General features: G+C 58.1%; 2 protein-coding genes across 4 annotated transcripts; one reads left to right on the plus strand and one right to left on the minus strand.

Annotated features, from left to right (window-relative positions):
* The first annotated feature begins 610 nt into the window (after positions 1 to 610).
* Positions 611 to 9,701, plus strand: EGLN2 (egl-9 family hypoxia inducible factor 2). Of its 3 annotated transcripts, none has more exons than XM_086689829.1 (6): positions 611 to 739; positions 1,775 to 2,847; positions 7,736 to 7,855; positions 8,334 to 8,470; positions 8,692 to 8,759; positions 9,042 to 9,701. In XM_086689829.1, exons 2-6 carry the CDS (start codon positions 2,011 to 2,013, stop codon positions 9,095 to 9,097), a joined length of 1,218 nt encoding a protein of 405 aa, XP_086545955.1. In that variant the 5' UTR covers positions 611 to 739; positions 1,775 to 2,010; the 3' UTR covers positions 9,098 to 9,701. The 3 variants fall into 3 exon arrangements, with proteins under 3 accessions (XP_086545955.1, XP_086545957.1, XP_086545956.1); XM_086689830.1 differs by lacking the exon at positions 611 to 739 and adding an exon at positions 966 to 1,060; XM_086689831.1 differs by lacking the exon at positions 8,692 to 8,759.
* A 44-nt stretch (positions 9,702 to 9,745) lies between these two features.
* Positions 9,746 to 13,802, minus strand: LOC147573610 (cytochrome P450 2F5-like). The gene is given in 11 exon segments (XM_086688646.1): positions 9,746 to 10,008; positions 10,101 to 10,242; positions 10,449 to 10,549; positions 10,552 to 10,642; positions 10,720 to 10,854; positions 10,939 to 11,115; positions 11,731 to 11,894; positions 12,106 to 12,398; positions 12,625 to 12,851; positions 13,487 to 13,565; positions 13,750 to 13,802. Coding segments are annotated over 11 exon segments (1,644 nt in total). The 3' UTR covers positions 9,746 to 9,826.
* Between the last annotated feature and the right edge of the window lie 2,182 nt (positions 13,803 to 15,984).

The raw sequence follows: 15,984 nt of genomic DNA on the forward strand, positions 1-15,984 counted from the left end.
TCATAGACCTAAGGCTGTTAGACAAATGTCTTCTCTGCGTAGCCTTCCTAGGTTGCCCACAATTGTCCCGAAGAGGCAGGATGAAGCGGATCATACTTTGGCACACATCCCTTCCAGTCCGCTCTCTCTTCTCTCAGGGGCGTTCTGCACTTCTTTCCCTCCGTTATAGAAGGTACTTAAGTAGATTACTAATGTGTGCATTTACATACATTTCCCAACTAACTGTGCAGACATTTATCACATCTCTATTCTTGGGCGGTGAGAAGGCGGGGCTGCCCATGTAAATAACCTCATTTGCATGCCACTGTCCGACCCGGCTACACGTCATTCTCTGGCGCTCTGGGCTCTGAGAGGGTGGGCAGGCCTATGTAAACAGTTTATTTGCATGCCACTCCCACATCGCCAGGCCTACCGCAGAACCCTCCCCCCTTTCCCTGATCCAGCCCTTTTAACCCCCTTCCTCCTCCCGGGCAAAAGGGGCGGAGTGCAGTACGCAAATGAGCCTCGCGTTGGCGGCCGACCCGTTTCCCCTTCCTCCAGGAGGGTGTTCTGAACTTCCTTGCTCCGCCCCGCGCGGCTCACGCCTGCGCACGCACGGCCTCCTCAGCGGGTGAGGTCACGTGCCCAGCGGGCGAGGCAGGGGCGGAGCGTCGCGGGAGGTGGGGGCGGGGTATGGCGCGCTGTGCGGCGCTGGGCGGCTGGCACAAACGACGGCGCCGAGGCCGGAGGAAAAAGCTCGGTGAGGAGAGAGCTAGGAAGGGAGTGGGGCGGAGAGGGCGCGCGACTCTGGGCGCGGGCGCGAGCCGAGCGAGGTGTGGGGGCGCCTGCCGGCCCGGCGTGGCGGAGCGCTGCGACCCCGGGAAGGGAAGGGTGGGGGTAGGGCGTGGGGGAGGGAACGCGCCGGGCGCGTTGAGTGCCGGCCGTTGAGGGCGGGGGAGCGGAGAGCGCGCGCCGGCCGACGGCGGTGGTGAGGGGGGAGGGAATCCGGGGTCCGAGCGGTCCACGGGCCGGGCCTCCGTCGCCTGCGGCGCCCCGAGCTGGGAGGCCCGCACCGAAGGGGGTTGGGAGGGGCCGCCCTCTCTTGTCCTGTCCCCTCCCCCGCCCTTCCCCCTGTCGTTGTGGACCCTCCTCCAGCGGCTGCCTTCCGTCTGTCTGTCTGTCTTAGGCCCTCCCTTCCGTCTGGGTGTGTGTCAGCCGCCGGCTGGCTTCCTCTCGTTGGGCTTAGGTTGACCCCTCCGCCCCGTTCAGTCCGGCCGTCTCAGGCTCGCCCAGCTTCTCTCCGGTCGGCTTTTCCGTCTCTGGATCCCCCCATTCTCTTTGTCTCTGGACTCCCCGGTTTGCTCTGTCTGTGGAGCCTTACGTTCCCGCCGTGTGTCCCTGGAATCCCCAGGCAGAGTCCCCCCCCACCTTGTGGATTTGTTTCCAACTCTCGCGCTCCCTGCTGCCCCAGTATTCCTTTTCTACTCCAGGCCCCCTCTCTCCTTGCTGTTCAGTTTCTGTGTCCGAGCCCCCACCGTAGTCCTGTGCCTTTGGGTCATCTCCCCAGTCTCACTCCTCTCTTCGGCTGCCTCCCTCACTGCCTTCTCTCTCCATGATTCCCCCCTCCCGCCCGAAATTCCCATGATCTTGTCCCCGACTTGGCCTGGCCTTTGGGGGGGGGTCTCCGTAGCCAAGTCTGCCTTCCTCCCCACTGCCCCTGCCACTCCTCACCGCTACCCCCGCCGGACTGCCTCTAGCTCTTCTCACATTCCGTTTTTTCTCTCTCCCCCTTCAGCCACCCTGACGGGTCCTTTCCCAAGCCCCTAGGGGCGGCAGAGGACTTGGGGACCAGCGAGCACCCCCAGGGCACGAGAAGAGCCTCTGCTGCCTGCCCTGCCTCATCCTGCCCCACGCCAGGCTCAGCCGTTCCGGCCCCCGGCTGCATCAAGTGGAGGAGGCGGAGGCGGAGGAGGGTGGCACCATGGGCCCGGGCCGTGCCCTCCATGCCCGGGGGATGAAGACGCTGCTGCCATGGACAGCCCGTGCCAGCCGCAGCCCTTGAGTCAGGCTCTCCCTCAGTTGCCGGGTTCTGTGTCAGAGCCCTCGGAGCCTGGCCGGGCCAGGATGGGGGTGGAGAGTTACCTGCCCTGTCCCCTGCTACCCTCCTACCACCGACCAGGAGCACCTGGTGAGGCCTCGGCGGGGAGCGGGACCCCCAGGGTCACAGCCACTTCCACCACAGCCAGCCCCCTGCGGGAGGGCTTAGGCGGGCAGGATGGTGGTGAGCTGCGGCCCCTGCAGAGTGAGGGCGCTGCAGCACTGGTCACCAAGGGGTGCCAGCGACTGGCGGCCCAGGGCGCCCGGCCTGAGGCCCCCAAACGGAAGTGGGCAGAGGATGGCGGGGATGCCCCTGCACCCAGCAAGCGGTCCTGGGCCAGGCAGGAGAACCGGGAGGCAGAGGCCGAAGGGGAGGGCGGGATGGGCTGCAGCAGTGACAGTGGCGAGGCCAGCGCAGGGCTGAGGGAGGAGGTGCTGCCCGCCACACCCGAGCGCCTGGCCCTGGACTATATTGTGCCCTGCATGCGGTACTATGGCATCTGTGTCAAGGACAGCTTCCTGGGGGCAGCATTGGGTGGCTGTGTGCTGGCCGAGGTGGAGGCCCTGAAGCGGAGTGGGCGCCTGCGTGACGGGCAGCTGGTGAGCCAGCGGGCTATCCCGCCACGCAGCATTCGCGGGGACCAGATTGCCTGGGTGGAAGGCCACGAGCCGGGCTGCCGAAGCATCGGGGTCCTCATGGCCCACGTGGATGCTGTAATCCGCCACTGTGCTGGGCGCCTGGGTGGCTACGTCATCAACGGGCGCACCAAGGTAAGGCTGCAAGGGCCTTGTTGGAGGGGGATGGGGCAACGCTTCTCTATCGGGTACCTGTGTGCTTGGAGACCGGCTTCTGGGGTCACAGAAGGGTTTAGGCAGCTCCAGTCGGGGGAGTGCTGGTGTTGGAGTTTGCTTTGGGCTCTGTCTCCATGTGGGGACTTTGGGGGTCTGTGCACTTTCTCTTTCCTTGTTTCTCTATCTTTTCATCCATCCCCGTCTCCTGGTCTGTCTGGTCCCTCCTGTTGTCTGTCTCTGGTCCGTCTGTTCTGTCTTCCAGGCAGGAGAACCAGGAGACAGAGTGTGGAGGGTGGCAGCGGTGAAGCCAGTGCCAGGCTGAGGGAGGAGGTGCTGCCCGCTGCGCCTGGCTGGCGCTGGACTCCATTGTACCCCTGTGCCATGCTGTGGCATCTGCAGCAGGGACAGCTTCCTGAGGGTGGCGCTGGCTGCTTGTGCGCTGGCCTGGGAGATGGGAGTCCTGTCCTCCACCTTTCCTGTGCTTCCCCATCCTAGACTCTCCCCTCATCCTTTCTGTCTCGTTTATCCATCACTTCGTTCCTGTCGGTCCTAATCTGTTTTCTTGATTTCCTATTTTGTGTCTTTTGGTACCTTTTTCTTGTTTTAGAGTAGTTGTTGTTAATCCTTTTTTTTTTTTTTTGGACACCTGGGCTTTTTTGACAATCTGTCAGAACCACAGACCCTTTTTTAAGAAAAATGCTCTTTTGTGGAGTTTATGGGCAGTCATCAGTGTCTCCAGCTGCCTGTTCAGGAACTTAGGGTCAGGAGCTTTTCAGAAGACCTTGGTCCACAGGGCCTTTCTGGACAAGGCCTCGTAGGGAGTGCCTGCTGCACGCCAGTGATGCCTGGCTGGTGGCGGGGCTGCTTGCTTCCCTGCGGGCATGAGGCTGTGCTCCTGATGTCTCCCTCTTCAGTCTGATCCCATCCTGGGTCCTGCCTCTGCACAGCTCTGTCACTGGCTGGAGCTGGCTTAGGGATCCAGGCTCCCTCCGGGCTGAAGCCGGCATCCTCCCCACCCAGCTGGAACTTGTCCTGTCCTACTTCCTTTCTCCTCCTCCCTTACCTGATAGCTGGAGAGCCAGAGGAGGCCTTTCCCTAGGCTCTGCTCCTGCGAGGCAGGAGAGATGAGTGGGAGTCTCCCTGGCCACAAGGTCCTCAGCACCTGCACCCCAGGTCACCCACCTTCATAGGAGGGAGTTTGGGCGGGAGACCACGAGAGCTGAGTGGCCCAGAGCAGCATGCTTTCCTGAGCCTCAGTTTGCTCATCTACAGGATACGAAAATCAGTTAGGTCCCCAGCTAGTCTTTGGCAGTTTTAAGAGAGAAGGGGAAAGTAGAGGGAGCCAATTTCTTCTCCTTCGGTGCTTTGGATGTGGCTGGGGACTGGGGGTGTTGGGACTATTTTAGTCTTGGGTGACTTCTGTTGCTCTGGGAGGTAAGAACAAATCAGGCCAACTGAGAATGGAGGGGAGGACCCAACCCAATCGCTGGAGTTCCTCTCAGACCCTCCCCTGCCCCAGTGAGATAGCAACTCCAGGCTTTCCTACCTTCAAAGGGCAACATCTGGCCTCCCCAGGCTCTGGAATAAGAGTGAGCTGAGGTGGGTGGCCACAGAGGTGTTGGGGGCACAGATCACCAGTGTGGCTGGCGTCAGAAACAATCTGCCTATTGGTCATTCTTTTTTTTTTTTTTAATGTTTGTTTATTTTTGAGAGAGAGAAAGAGAGAGTGTGAGCAGGGGAGGGGCAGAGAGAGAGAGGGAGACACAGAACTCGAAGTAGGCTTTAGGGCTCTGAGTGTCCTCACAGAGCCGGACACGGGGGTCAAACTCAGGAACCGCGAGATCACGACCTGAGCCAAAGTCGCACACTTAACCGACTGAGCCACTCAGGCACCCCATCTGTTGGTCATTCTTGAGTGGAACTCCTGTGTTTTGTTCTCCCAACTTTCTCTAGTCTCTCTGCTCAGTTGACCTGCAGGTGAGAGAGAGTTGACTCCCACTGGCATCAAGGACTGCCATCGGGGACCATAGGGCGGGCCTGGCTGGCTTGGTTTGTCCCTTTCAGAGCAGCTTGGAGGTGGGACTGTCTCACTCCCCAGTTTCTGACTCTGTGTGTGTGTGTGTGTGTGTGTGTGTGTGTGTGTGTGTGTGTGTGTTTGGGTTTGGGTTTTTGGCACATTGTCACCAATAGCCCTTAAATCTTTAAGTCTCCTGGCTCTGACACAAGCTACCCCTTCCCTGAGATGGGAGGGTGAGGAGCAGACTTCCATGTCACTCTGCTTGTTGTCCTTTTCCCTTGTAGGAGCGGAAGTAGATGCTTCTCTGGGGCCATTGTGTGTGTGGGTGGGTGGGTGGGGGGATCGGTGGGAGTTTAAAGGGCCTGTTTCTGTTGCCAGCCTTCATGCACAACTCCCATTCCATGCCAGAATACAGACGCTGTCCCTGCATGCATGGGTGGGAGACCCTGTGTAAGGGTGTGGAGGGCTGGACAGGTTGGAGTCCCTGAGACCCATAGGAGTGCTTTCAGTCAGCAGCTACTGCCTGGGCGCTAGGGAGACAAGCTCGGCCCCAGAGGCTTCCATGGGCCTGCCTGTCAGGCCAGTACTAGGTAAACAAGTACTTGTGCTGATTTCACATTGAGAGGGTAGAATGGAAGATCAGCCCAGGTGTATTCAGCTGGATACTCAAGGTGCCCTTGGACCTGAGACATGAACAACAAGGAGGACCAGGGGAGGTGTGTACCAGGCAGGTGCAGAGGCCTTGTGGCTGAGCTTGGTCTGGTGAGAGCAGTGAGGAGGCCTGAGGTGCTGGAGCAGAGTGATGGGGATGGTAGGTGAGGTTGGTGGCCTTGAAGGCTGAGGCTGTGAAAATACACAATTTATATTTTGTATTTTGTTGGAATGTGGTGGGGGTCTTGAAGGGATCTGAGCAAGGAAGAGCTGGAGAAAAGGGTCTCTGGCTGCCGTGTGGGGATGGATTGTGGGAAAGAGGCCACAGTACTGGACTCCCTTCCTCACCCCGTCCTTGTGCAGAACCGGCAAAATCTCTGCTTGGATTCTGTCTGGGGAGGGCTTGATGGCAGGCCACCCGGACATAGCCACATTCTTCCTCCCAGTGGTGTGGTTGCTCAGAACACTGACCCGTTTGCAGGGAGTGAATAGTGCAAAGAAGGTTCTCCTGAACCAGGGGTGTGGGGGCCAAGGTCTCGCCCTGGCGCTGCCAGAGAGAAGCATGGCTCTCCACGGCTGGATGGCCTTACCCAGCTGAAGCCCTCCTGGCTGCTCCTCCCCAGGGAGGCGCTGTGCTGTTTCGGGGACACGTGTTTAACACAGAGCTGTTTACCATTCGTGCTGGGTTGAGCCCTGGGAGTGATGTGTTGGAAGAAGGCTGAGGATTGAGTCGGCCTGGCCTGCCACAGAGTGCCAGGCAAGGCTCCTGTTTTGGCAGCAGATGCCAATCTTCCTGGTCAGGGCTGTCTTTCAGGGCTGTGGCCAACAGATGTAGCTGAGCGTTCGTGGGGAGCATCAGCAGGTGGTCTGTGGCCTGGCACCGATGTGGGTCAAGGCGTCGAGACAGGTGGTCCAAGGAGCTGGAGGGTCTGCCTGCCATTACTCCCCTTTTGCCTTACACAGTCCTCCCAAGTGGCTTTGGGCAAAGGGTAGGATAGGGACTTTTTTTTTTTCTTTTTAGTGTCATTTTAGTCTGTGCTTCGGCTCTCCATGTGACAGGCACCTTGCTTGGTGCCTGCCCAAACATCTGTCTTGTTTGCTTCCCACAATACCTGTGAGGTAGTTGATCAGCTCCATTTCATGGATGCGGGACCTGAGACAGGGAAGTGAAGTCTCTCACTTGATGTTACAGCTCGTGTGACAGCACTGGGACTCGAACCTGGGAGTTAGGTCTGAAGGAATGCCTGGGCCCTTTTCCTTACACCACATCCACTTTTCTGTCAGCTCCCTAATGAGAAACAGGTACCCCGAGTGGCCAGGGCCTAGGCCTCCATGTGGTCAAGGCTGGCCAGGGGGATGGCACCCAGCAGGGGGAGGAGGTCAGAACCCTGTGGCTAGACCTGTACACACCGAAGCCAAGAGCTGGAGTGATTTCTCTTAGGTCTGTGGGGGTCAGGAATTCAGAGTTCTGAAGTTAGAGGGCAGTAAACAGAGGAGGTGTTTAGTACAGATGAGGCCATTGAGGCCCATCTAGATGACGGGACTGTCAGGGGCTACCCAGCAGGTCATTCTTGGAGTGGGAGTTGGATTTCAGGTTCTAGTCACACTCGGGGTTTGGGTACCTTTTCATATGTGTAGGAAACACACAACTTGGGATTCTTTGTAGTCAAGGGCAGCAGTCCTCAGCATTGCTGCACATTATAATTACTTGGGGGAACCTTTAAAATTTCCAGCCTCCACCTTAGACCAAATATTTCAGAACCTCTGAGATGGGCCTGGGCATCAGCATCCCAGGTGATTCCACTCTGAAGCCAAGGTCAGGAACCGTGGTCTAGAGCAGTAGGCCACATTCTTCCATACCAGAAAACATTTAAATTGGTTTTATTCCACTGAAAGGTCTCAGAGGGGCGGGGGTCAGTTTATCTTTAAGAAGTAAAATCCTCAGTTGCTCATTGAGCCCCACCTGGGTGCCAGGCTCTGGGCACGTGTGTACAGGGAGAGGGTTATTCAGGCCCAAGAGCTGAGGTTTCTGGTAGATGGTGGCTTAGCTGGAAAAGAAGAAAGTCTGGGGGCTGGAGCTCTTGGAGGAGTCAGGGGACAGACAAGGGGCACGGAGGGGTGAAAGAGAGGAGGTAATGGCTTCTTCCCCAAATATCGCTGCCTAGCCCCAGTAAACCCACCTCCATCTGTCTCTGCCAGGCCATGGTGGCGTGTTACCCAGGCAACGGGCTGGGGTACGTGAGGCATGTTGACAATCCCCATGGCGATGGCCGCTGCATCACCTGTATCTATTACCTGAATCAGAACTGGGACGTCAAGGTAGGGGGTGAGGGTGAGGCGGCTGCATCCGCTCCATTTTCCGCTCCCAGCTCAGCTTCTGGCATTCTCCCGTTCCTCTTCTCAGTCCACAGCCGGCAGTGCAGTTAGCCTGCTGGCTGGCTTTTCCTGGGAAATGGCACCTCCTTCTCTCCAGCTGACCATGTGGTGGCAGCACGCACCCCCCTCCCCCTTTGGTGAATGGTGCTGTCTGCCTCGCCCCTGGTCTAAGGAACACTCCCCTCCCCTCCCCCCCCACCCCTACCCCATCCCATTTCCTGTCTTTAGTAGCTTCCTGCCCCGGCTCCATGGTGATGCAGACTCTGGGCTGTCATTCACTTTAAGAACCTGAGTGGTGGGAGGGAATGATATGTGCAGCTGCCACATCCCCTTGGCAGGCTCCGGAGGGCAGGGTAGTGCAAGGCAGAGGGTGGGGGCTGGACCGGCCAGCCTCCTGCCTCATCCTCTGGCCTGCCCTCAGGTGCATGGCGGCCTGCTGCAGATCTTCCCTGAGGGCCGGCCTGTGGTTGCCAACATCGAGCCACTCTTTGATCGGTTGCTCATTTTCTGGTCTGATCGGCGGAACCCCCATGAGGTGAAACCAGCCTATGCCACCAGGTATGACCCATGCTTGTGGGGATGTGCTCAGGTGTCCCGTTCTGTGCCAACAAAGACTTGTCAGACCCCGGGAGTGGCCAGGGAGTGGTGAGGTGCTGAGAGGGGCCTAGATGGGAACAGAACCAGGCTCCGAAGGGTGAACTCTAGTGTCACTGGATACGGTGGCTGGAAGTGAAGAAGAGTAATCTCTAACTGCCCTTTGGGGCTGCTCTGGTCCCCAGGTACGCCATCACTGTCTGGTATTTTGATGCCAAGGAGCGGGCAGCAGCCAAAGACAAGTATCAGCTAGGTACCTGCTTCCCAAAGGGCATCCCCTCCCTCAAACCCTTACTATTCCGTGTGCCTCCCAAGGCCTCAAGTCCCCTAATTCACCTTGTGAGTCTCTTAACTAAATTTTGTGACTCATTTTTTTTCTCCTCTCTGCCCATCTTCTCTAGACAGCCCCACTCTCCCGGCACCCCCCAGCATGAGCCCCATTTCTTCTGGTCCTCTCCTCCATCTTCCCAGGTTTTTCTTGGCTTCTGTGTCCCTTCCCTGATGACTCCCCCTCTCCTCTCCTCTTAACCCCCAGCATCCGGGCAGAAAGGTGTCCCAGTACCTGTCTCACAACCTGCTACGCCCACCTAGTGGCCAGCCCCAGAGCTGCACGGACAGACAGCTTGCCCTGACTTCGGGAGAGCCTTTGGCCCCTGTGCTGCTGGCCCAGCAGCCCACCGGTCTCGGTGCCTGCTCCTTTTCTGCCACCGCTGCTGCTTCTGGCTTTGCCTCTGTCCTGCTTGGTGTGGAGGGCTCCGTCTGACGCTGAGGACCAAGGAGGAGGAGAGACCTCTGCTGCCCTTTGATGGGGGCTGGGGTTGTGACCTGGGCAGGGGCCAGCGTTGGGAACTGCCGTCACTGGAGCTGGGGGCCTGTGGCTTGCCCTGTCTGGTCGTGCTCCTCAGACATGGAGAGCTGGAAGGAGGTATTGCTGCCTCCCGCCAGGATGCAGGAATAGGGGTGGGAATGTCATGGCCTAATGCTGGCAAAGGTTTGTTGTGGCGGGGGAGTATCTCCAAGCCCCTCCCCCCCAACTCCTCCAGCCTGGAATGTGAAGTGACTCCCCAAGCCCTATGGCCGTGGCACCTTTTGGACCAGGCCGCCACTACGTGGGCAGGAGAAGAGGTGCTGGGAGGAGCATGGGCGTGAAAAGTCCTGTCAGCCAAGAAATAAAAGTTTACCTCAGAGCTGCAAACTTCTGACTCTTCCTCTCCCTCTTACTGGTAAGGAGACCTGTCCATTTGCAATTCAGGGCCTTTATTGACCAAGACAGGTAAGGAGGTCTGAGAGCCAGTGAGCAGAGGGCAGCTGAGCCTGGCCTCAGCGGGCCACCAGGTGGAGCTGGAAGGCTGGGGGAATATTGCCCAGGCCGGCGTACAGTGGGGTGAGGTCGATGCTGGTGGGGCTCCCCATGGGGAGCAGACAGAACCGCTGCAGGATGGTGGTGAGGAAGAGGAAGATCTCGGACCGTGCCAGGCCCGCACCCAGACACATTCGCTTGCCTGAGCACACAGGGACGCAGGGTGGGAACCATGTAGCTGCTGGGGGGGGGGGGGGGTTGCCCAGGCTTGTCCCCTCCCTTCCTGGCCCATACCTGGGGCAAAGGGCATGAAGGCATCTTTGCTCTGGAACTCGCCCTTGTCGTCCAGGAAGTTGGTGGGGTTGAAGCAGTCTGGGTCCTTGAATTGGGTGGGGTCCTGGTGTGAAGACACCAGGAGAGGAATCACAAAGGTGCCCTGGGGGATGCATAAGGATTACCCTGTGGACTTGATTAGCCACGGCCTTTTATCCATCCAAGACCCCTTGTAAAAGCCACTGGGAAGGTGGACCTTCTTTTCTGTTCCCAGGACTTTGTAACTCAGCATCGGACAGGCTCAGGTCTGATGCTTTAGGTTCTAGGAGCTCTGGGGCCCTGCACAGAATCCCCTTGCTCGGTGGGTACCTTGGGCAAAAAGTAGCCACGCAGGTGGGTGTCCCGGGTGAGGGCGCGTGGCAGCCCCAGCGGCAGCACGCTGATGAAGCGCTGGATCTCGTGCAGCACGCGTTGGTGTAGGGCGGGCGCTTGCGGTCCTCCAGCCTTGGGGTGCGTGTCCAACCTACCACTGCACTTTGGCTGGTGTGGGCAGAGGGCGTGAGCTGCGTGTGTCCTGACCCCCAGCCACCCCCAAACCCTAGCCCCTCATCCCAGGCTTTCCAGCTCACAGACCTGCCACCTCAGGGTACTTAAGCAGAATAAGGAGCCCGTAACGCAGAGCGGTGCTTGTGGTCTCAGTGTCGCCAAAGAAAAGGTTGTGTGTGGTCATCACCAACGTCTCCTCCTGGAAATGGCTCTCTGGGTCTTTCTGTTCCTGCGTACAGAGATGGGCGGCTGCCATGTGCCTGGCACCTCTTGTTGGGCGACATGGGTAGAATTTAGGGTAACGGGCCTGCACCTTCTCCATCTGATCGAGGAAGCAATCGATGAAATCGCGGGGCTCCCCTGGCTGCTGTGTCTGTTGGTGCTGCTGGATTTGCTCAGAGATGAAGACCTGAAGCTCCGTGAAGTTTTGAAAGATTCGGTGGTGTGGACCCGGGAGCCAGTCAAGGAGGGAGGGGGAAATATTGTACATCTGGGGGGACAAGATGGCAACTGGACCTTGAACAAGACCACTAGGTCCCCTGCAGGGGAAATTACAACCAGGACTTTTTTTTTTTTTTTTTTCTTTTTTTTAAAGTAGGGCTTTAGTCCCAGCACAGAGTCCAACTCGGGGCTTGAGCTCATGACCCTGAGATCAAGACCTGAGCTGAGGGGCGCCTGGGTGGCGCAGTCGGTTAAGCGTCCGACTTCAGCCAGGTCACGATCTCACCGTCTGTGAGTTCGAGCCCCGCGTCGGGCTCTGGGCTGATGGCTCAGAGCCTGGAGCCTGTTTCTGATTCTGTGTCTCCCTCTCTCTCTCTGCCCCTCCCCCGTTCATGCTCTGTCTCTCTCTGTCCCAAAAATAAATAAACGTTGAAAAAAAAAAAAAAAAAAAAAAGACCTGAGCTGAGATCAAGAGTTGGACACTTAACAGACCGAGCCACCCAGGTGCCCTTGCACCAGGATTTTAATGTTCTTAGTTCTAGAACTCTTCCCTTCCAAGATTCCAAGACTCTCAATCTAATGATCCAATGTAGGCAAAGTGTATGTACTTGGGGCTTGGCACAGGTTTGACACGGGAGGAAGGGACTGGGGTGGGCCCTCTCACCTCACCCCATCTGGAACTCATGATGCGGAAGTTGTCATTGAAGAGGCTGTCCAGGAGCCTCAGGAACTCTGGGTCCTCATAGCCATAGCGGTTCCCGAAGACCACCGAACAGATAACATTAGGTACAGCATTATCTAGTAGCCGCCGGGGGTCAAACGGTGCTCCTGGGGGTGGAAACAGGACGGGGTCTAATGCGGTGGCTTGGCTTACTGACTTTGTTCACTACAAATGTGCCGCACTTCCTTTTTAAGTAATCTCTACACTCAACGCGGTGCTGGAATATCCTGAGATCTAGAGTCCCACGCTCTACCAACCCTTTCTTGATCATTAGCCACATCCACAAAAGGTCCCTCTCCTTTCCCGACCAGACCGCACCAATGGTGGCTTGAAATTCGCCAAGCAGACAATCCGCCTCCTCCAAGATGCGCTCCTCTATGGTCCGCGCTCCCAGCCGGAACTCCTGCAGTGCTCCCAGTGCAAAATTTCGCAGCGTCAGCCAGCGCCGCCGGTTAGAAAACACGATGCCTGGGGGTGGGGCAGAGAAGGGGACGGCCCGGGGAGTTGGCCACGCCCGTCCTGGAAGCGTCCGGTCTTGGAGCCCGCCTCCTCGCCACCCTTCACTCTGCTGCTTTCCAGACCTTTTTGCTGCAAACCCAGCCTTCTCGGTCCTATCCGCACATTGGCCTCACCTCTACTGGTCTCGATCCCTTACGAGCGCCTGATCTCTTTGGCTTTGACTCTTAGGCTCTTCTCTTCTATTGGCTGCACGAGGAACGGGCACCACCCCCCGCCCCCGCTCCTATTTGGTCCCTTTTAGCTCCGCCCCACCTTCCTGCTGTTTGCCTTCATTGGCCTTTATTTTTATTAGGCACCGCCCTATTGCCCCGGTCCAGCCCTTTAAATCGCTCGAACTGGGTGGTCCAGACCAGCACTTCCGCCGCCGCCGCCGGGGACTCACCGTTTCCGCGAGTGAAGCGTTCGAACGCAGCCGTGGCCCCACGGCCAGAGAAGGCATCCGCCTGCAGCACTAATGCGTCCCGCAGCGCTGAGTAGCCGCAGAGAACCACTGCAGGGCGCCGGCCCAGCCGCACTGTGAACACCGGGCCCCAGCGGCCAGAAAGCTGCGCAGAGCCGGTGCTCAGCGGGTCCCGGTCGGGACTCTTGACCGCTTCCTCCACCCCAGAGCCCCGCCCCCATCTCTCTCTAACTTCAGACCCAGGAGTCCCCATTTCAGCCCCTCGTTCCTGGCCGAGGCGCTCAGATCCCCACCTCCTCCTTCATCCGCAGGAGTCCAGGACCCCAGCTCCCACTTCCCTCGAGATCTGGAAGACGAGGTCCCGAGCCCTCTGCACCCTCAGAACCAGGCGTCTGAGCCCTCGGTACTCTCCTCCCCACCCTGAACCAGGAGAGCAGACCTCTCTGCACCCCTTCCCCCCGGATCCCCTATCTGACGTCCCACCCTAGGCTGTTAACTCCCTCAGGACCCAGAAACCGGGGCGGGTAGAGGGAGGTAGGGAGCGGGCGGCACCGGGAGCTCAGGCCCACTGTCCCCCTCCTCCTTCAAACTGATGCCGGGGCTCCCAGCTTCCACCCCTAGTCTCCTCCTTTCCTGGAACCCAGGACTCCAGGCCCCTCAACCTTCCTCAGGGCCCATGGGGTCAGAGCCCTCAGCTGTCTTCATTCAGAGAACCAGGTGTGTTCCAGCCCCCAGTCCCACCTCCACGAGTCCAGAATCCTTCCCCCCATCCCCACCCACTCTCGGGGCTACCTCCATGAGAGTATGGTCCAGCCGTCCAGACTCCAGCTGCAGCAAGTTCCCCAGCAGTGGGAGCGGCCTGGGCCCAGGGGGTAGGACCCCCGAGGCTGAGTGCCCTGTGCACCCCAACCCCGCCTGGCTAGCGCCAGCAGCAGTAACTGCGCTGTGACACCCGTGGACATCATGCTCTGTGTCCTCCATGCCTGCCCCCCTTTGCCTTTATGTGATTCCCTTTGTGTCTTGGGTGGAGCAGGGGCGCATACCGGGAGTGGGAGAGGTGGGCGTCTCCAGACCACTCATTCTGCAGATTCCTCATCCGAGGTCTCCACCCAGCCCCCCAGCTCTAGCTCTCTGTTGTGCCAGGCCCAGCGTGCCCTATTTGGCAACTTCCATGTCAATGCACCTGTTTGCATCTTTCACATCAATACACCTGGCCAACAGGTGCACCCTACTGAGCCTTTGGGTCCTTCAGGTCCATCTTACTTGGCCTGTAGATGTGCATTTCTGAATGCCCTGGCCACCTTTGGGCCCGAGACCCCCTGAATGCTGTACTCTATACTTCTGATTCCTAAATACGTTCTTGACTCCTAAAAACACCCCTGGTGACATACCCTTTAGCCTGGCACTCCTGTGCCCTGTGCTTGTGATTGCTAGGGACTCGCACCTGAGCCCTTGTCACTTCCATTCCCTTGCTCTTGGAACCTGGTATTCTGTACCTATCTACCAGATGCTCCCTCAAGTCCCCTGGCCTCCTGGCACCCATCAGCCTGGCACTTCTGTGCCTAGCCTTATGACTCTTGGGTGCCTTCCCACATGCTGACCGCCTTGTGCCTTACCCTGAACCCCTCACCACCTCTGTTCCCAATGCTCTAGTTCCCAGATGTCCCTGAATGTCCCATGCCCATGCTGCTGCACCCCATGTCTCCAGTTTCCCATGAGTCTCACTGGGCACCCCCACCTGAGGCCAGGTCTTGATGGCCACGCCTGGGGGTGTGGGCCAGAGGGCACAAGGTGCCCAGGGGTAGGGTTGGGGATGGGGCTGAGTCAGAGCTCAAAACACTGTTCAGGAATGAGGCCCACCCTCCCACCAGCACCTGCCTCACCTGGCCGTGCCTCACCAGATCTAGCCTTCTGACAGGTGCCTGGCACAGGGCCCAGAGGTGGGGAGAGGGTGGGGGCTGTGCACTGTCTGGAACTGGGCTTGTTTCCAGGAATGTCTCTCAGTATCTCTGTCTCTATCTTTGTTTCATCTCTCACTCTCAATTTCTGTTTCTTTGTTCATCTCTCTCTTTCTGTTTTACTCTCAGTACCTGCTTCTGTTCATATCTGTATCCCTCCCAGTTTATCTTACCCTTAATCTCCCTCTTCCCTGTCTCCCTGCCTCTATCTCTGCCATGGATCTCCTTCCCTGTCAGCCTTTCTGTCCAGGAACCCAATGACTGGCAAGGAGTGTGGGCAGGCCCCCTGCCCCCCGCCGCCCTACCTCCCCCTCCCCGGTTACAGGGGCTGACTCCAGAGACAGCAGGGGTGCTGCGGGGTGTGCCCTCCCCTGACCTGGCCCCATCCCACTGTGTCAGGCTTTCAGATGAACTGCTTTCTCTGGGTCTCTTCAAGAGCTGGCATTTGTTGTTCACTTCTGTATCCCCAGCACTAAAATACACAGTGGGGGCTCAGTAAATGTTGAACCAATGCATGACTCTCTGTATCCCGAATTCTGTCTGTTTCTATCTCTAACTTAGACTCTATTTTTCTCAGTTTCTGTCTTGCTGAATCCTTGTGACTGTCTCTCTTCTTGTGTCTCTGTCTCATCTTGTGTGTGTGTGTGTGTGTGTGTGTGTGTGTGTGTGTTTATTTATTTTGAGAGAGAGAGAGTGAGAGAGAGCGAGCATGAGTAGGGGAGGGGCAGAGAGAGAGGGAGAGAGAGAATCCCAAGCAGGCTCTGTGCTGTCAGTGTAGAACCTGACTCAGGGTGCGATCTCATGAACCTCAAGATCATGCCCTGAGCCGAAGTCGGGTGCTTCACTGACTCAGCCACCCAGGCGCCCCTCTATCTCTGTTTTAGCATCTCCTGTCTTCCTTCTCTCTGAGCATCTGTCCACTGTCTCTCTGTCTCACTCCTGGTCTTTGGTTTTCATGATCTCTCCCATCTGTCTCTGCATCTCTTGGTCTCTCCTGTCTCTCTCCAACTCTTTTTCAGTATTTCCATGTGTTTCTCTTTGCTGTTGTCTCCCCATCTTTCTTTCTCGGGACCTCTGAGTCTCTCCCTCTCTCTCTCCACCTCTGCGTCCCTGCCTGGGCCCTTGGGGCAGACTCTTGTTGGCCTGTGGTGGGAACAGCATGGGGATTAAGGAGCCGACGCCTATGGGTGTGGGGACCGCCTATAAGTCTCAGCAGAGTGTGTTGTGTCCTAGCTTCTGGATAGCCTTGGGGAGGCCCCATTTAGGGTACGGTCACCTAAGCCACCTCCGCCCATGGCTGGGGGGCCACCGCCCCTCTGA

Source organism: Puma concolor, chromosome E2, assembly GCF_028749965.1.
Source record: "Puma concolor isolate L17-30 chromosome E2, mPumCon1.1.hap2, whole genome shotgun sequence".
Taxonomy (NCBI): domain Eukaryota; kingdom Metazoa; phylum Chordata; class Mammalia; order Carnivora; family Felidae; genus Puma; species Puma concolor.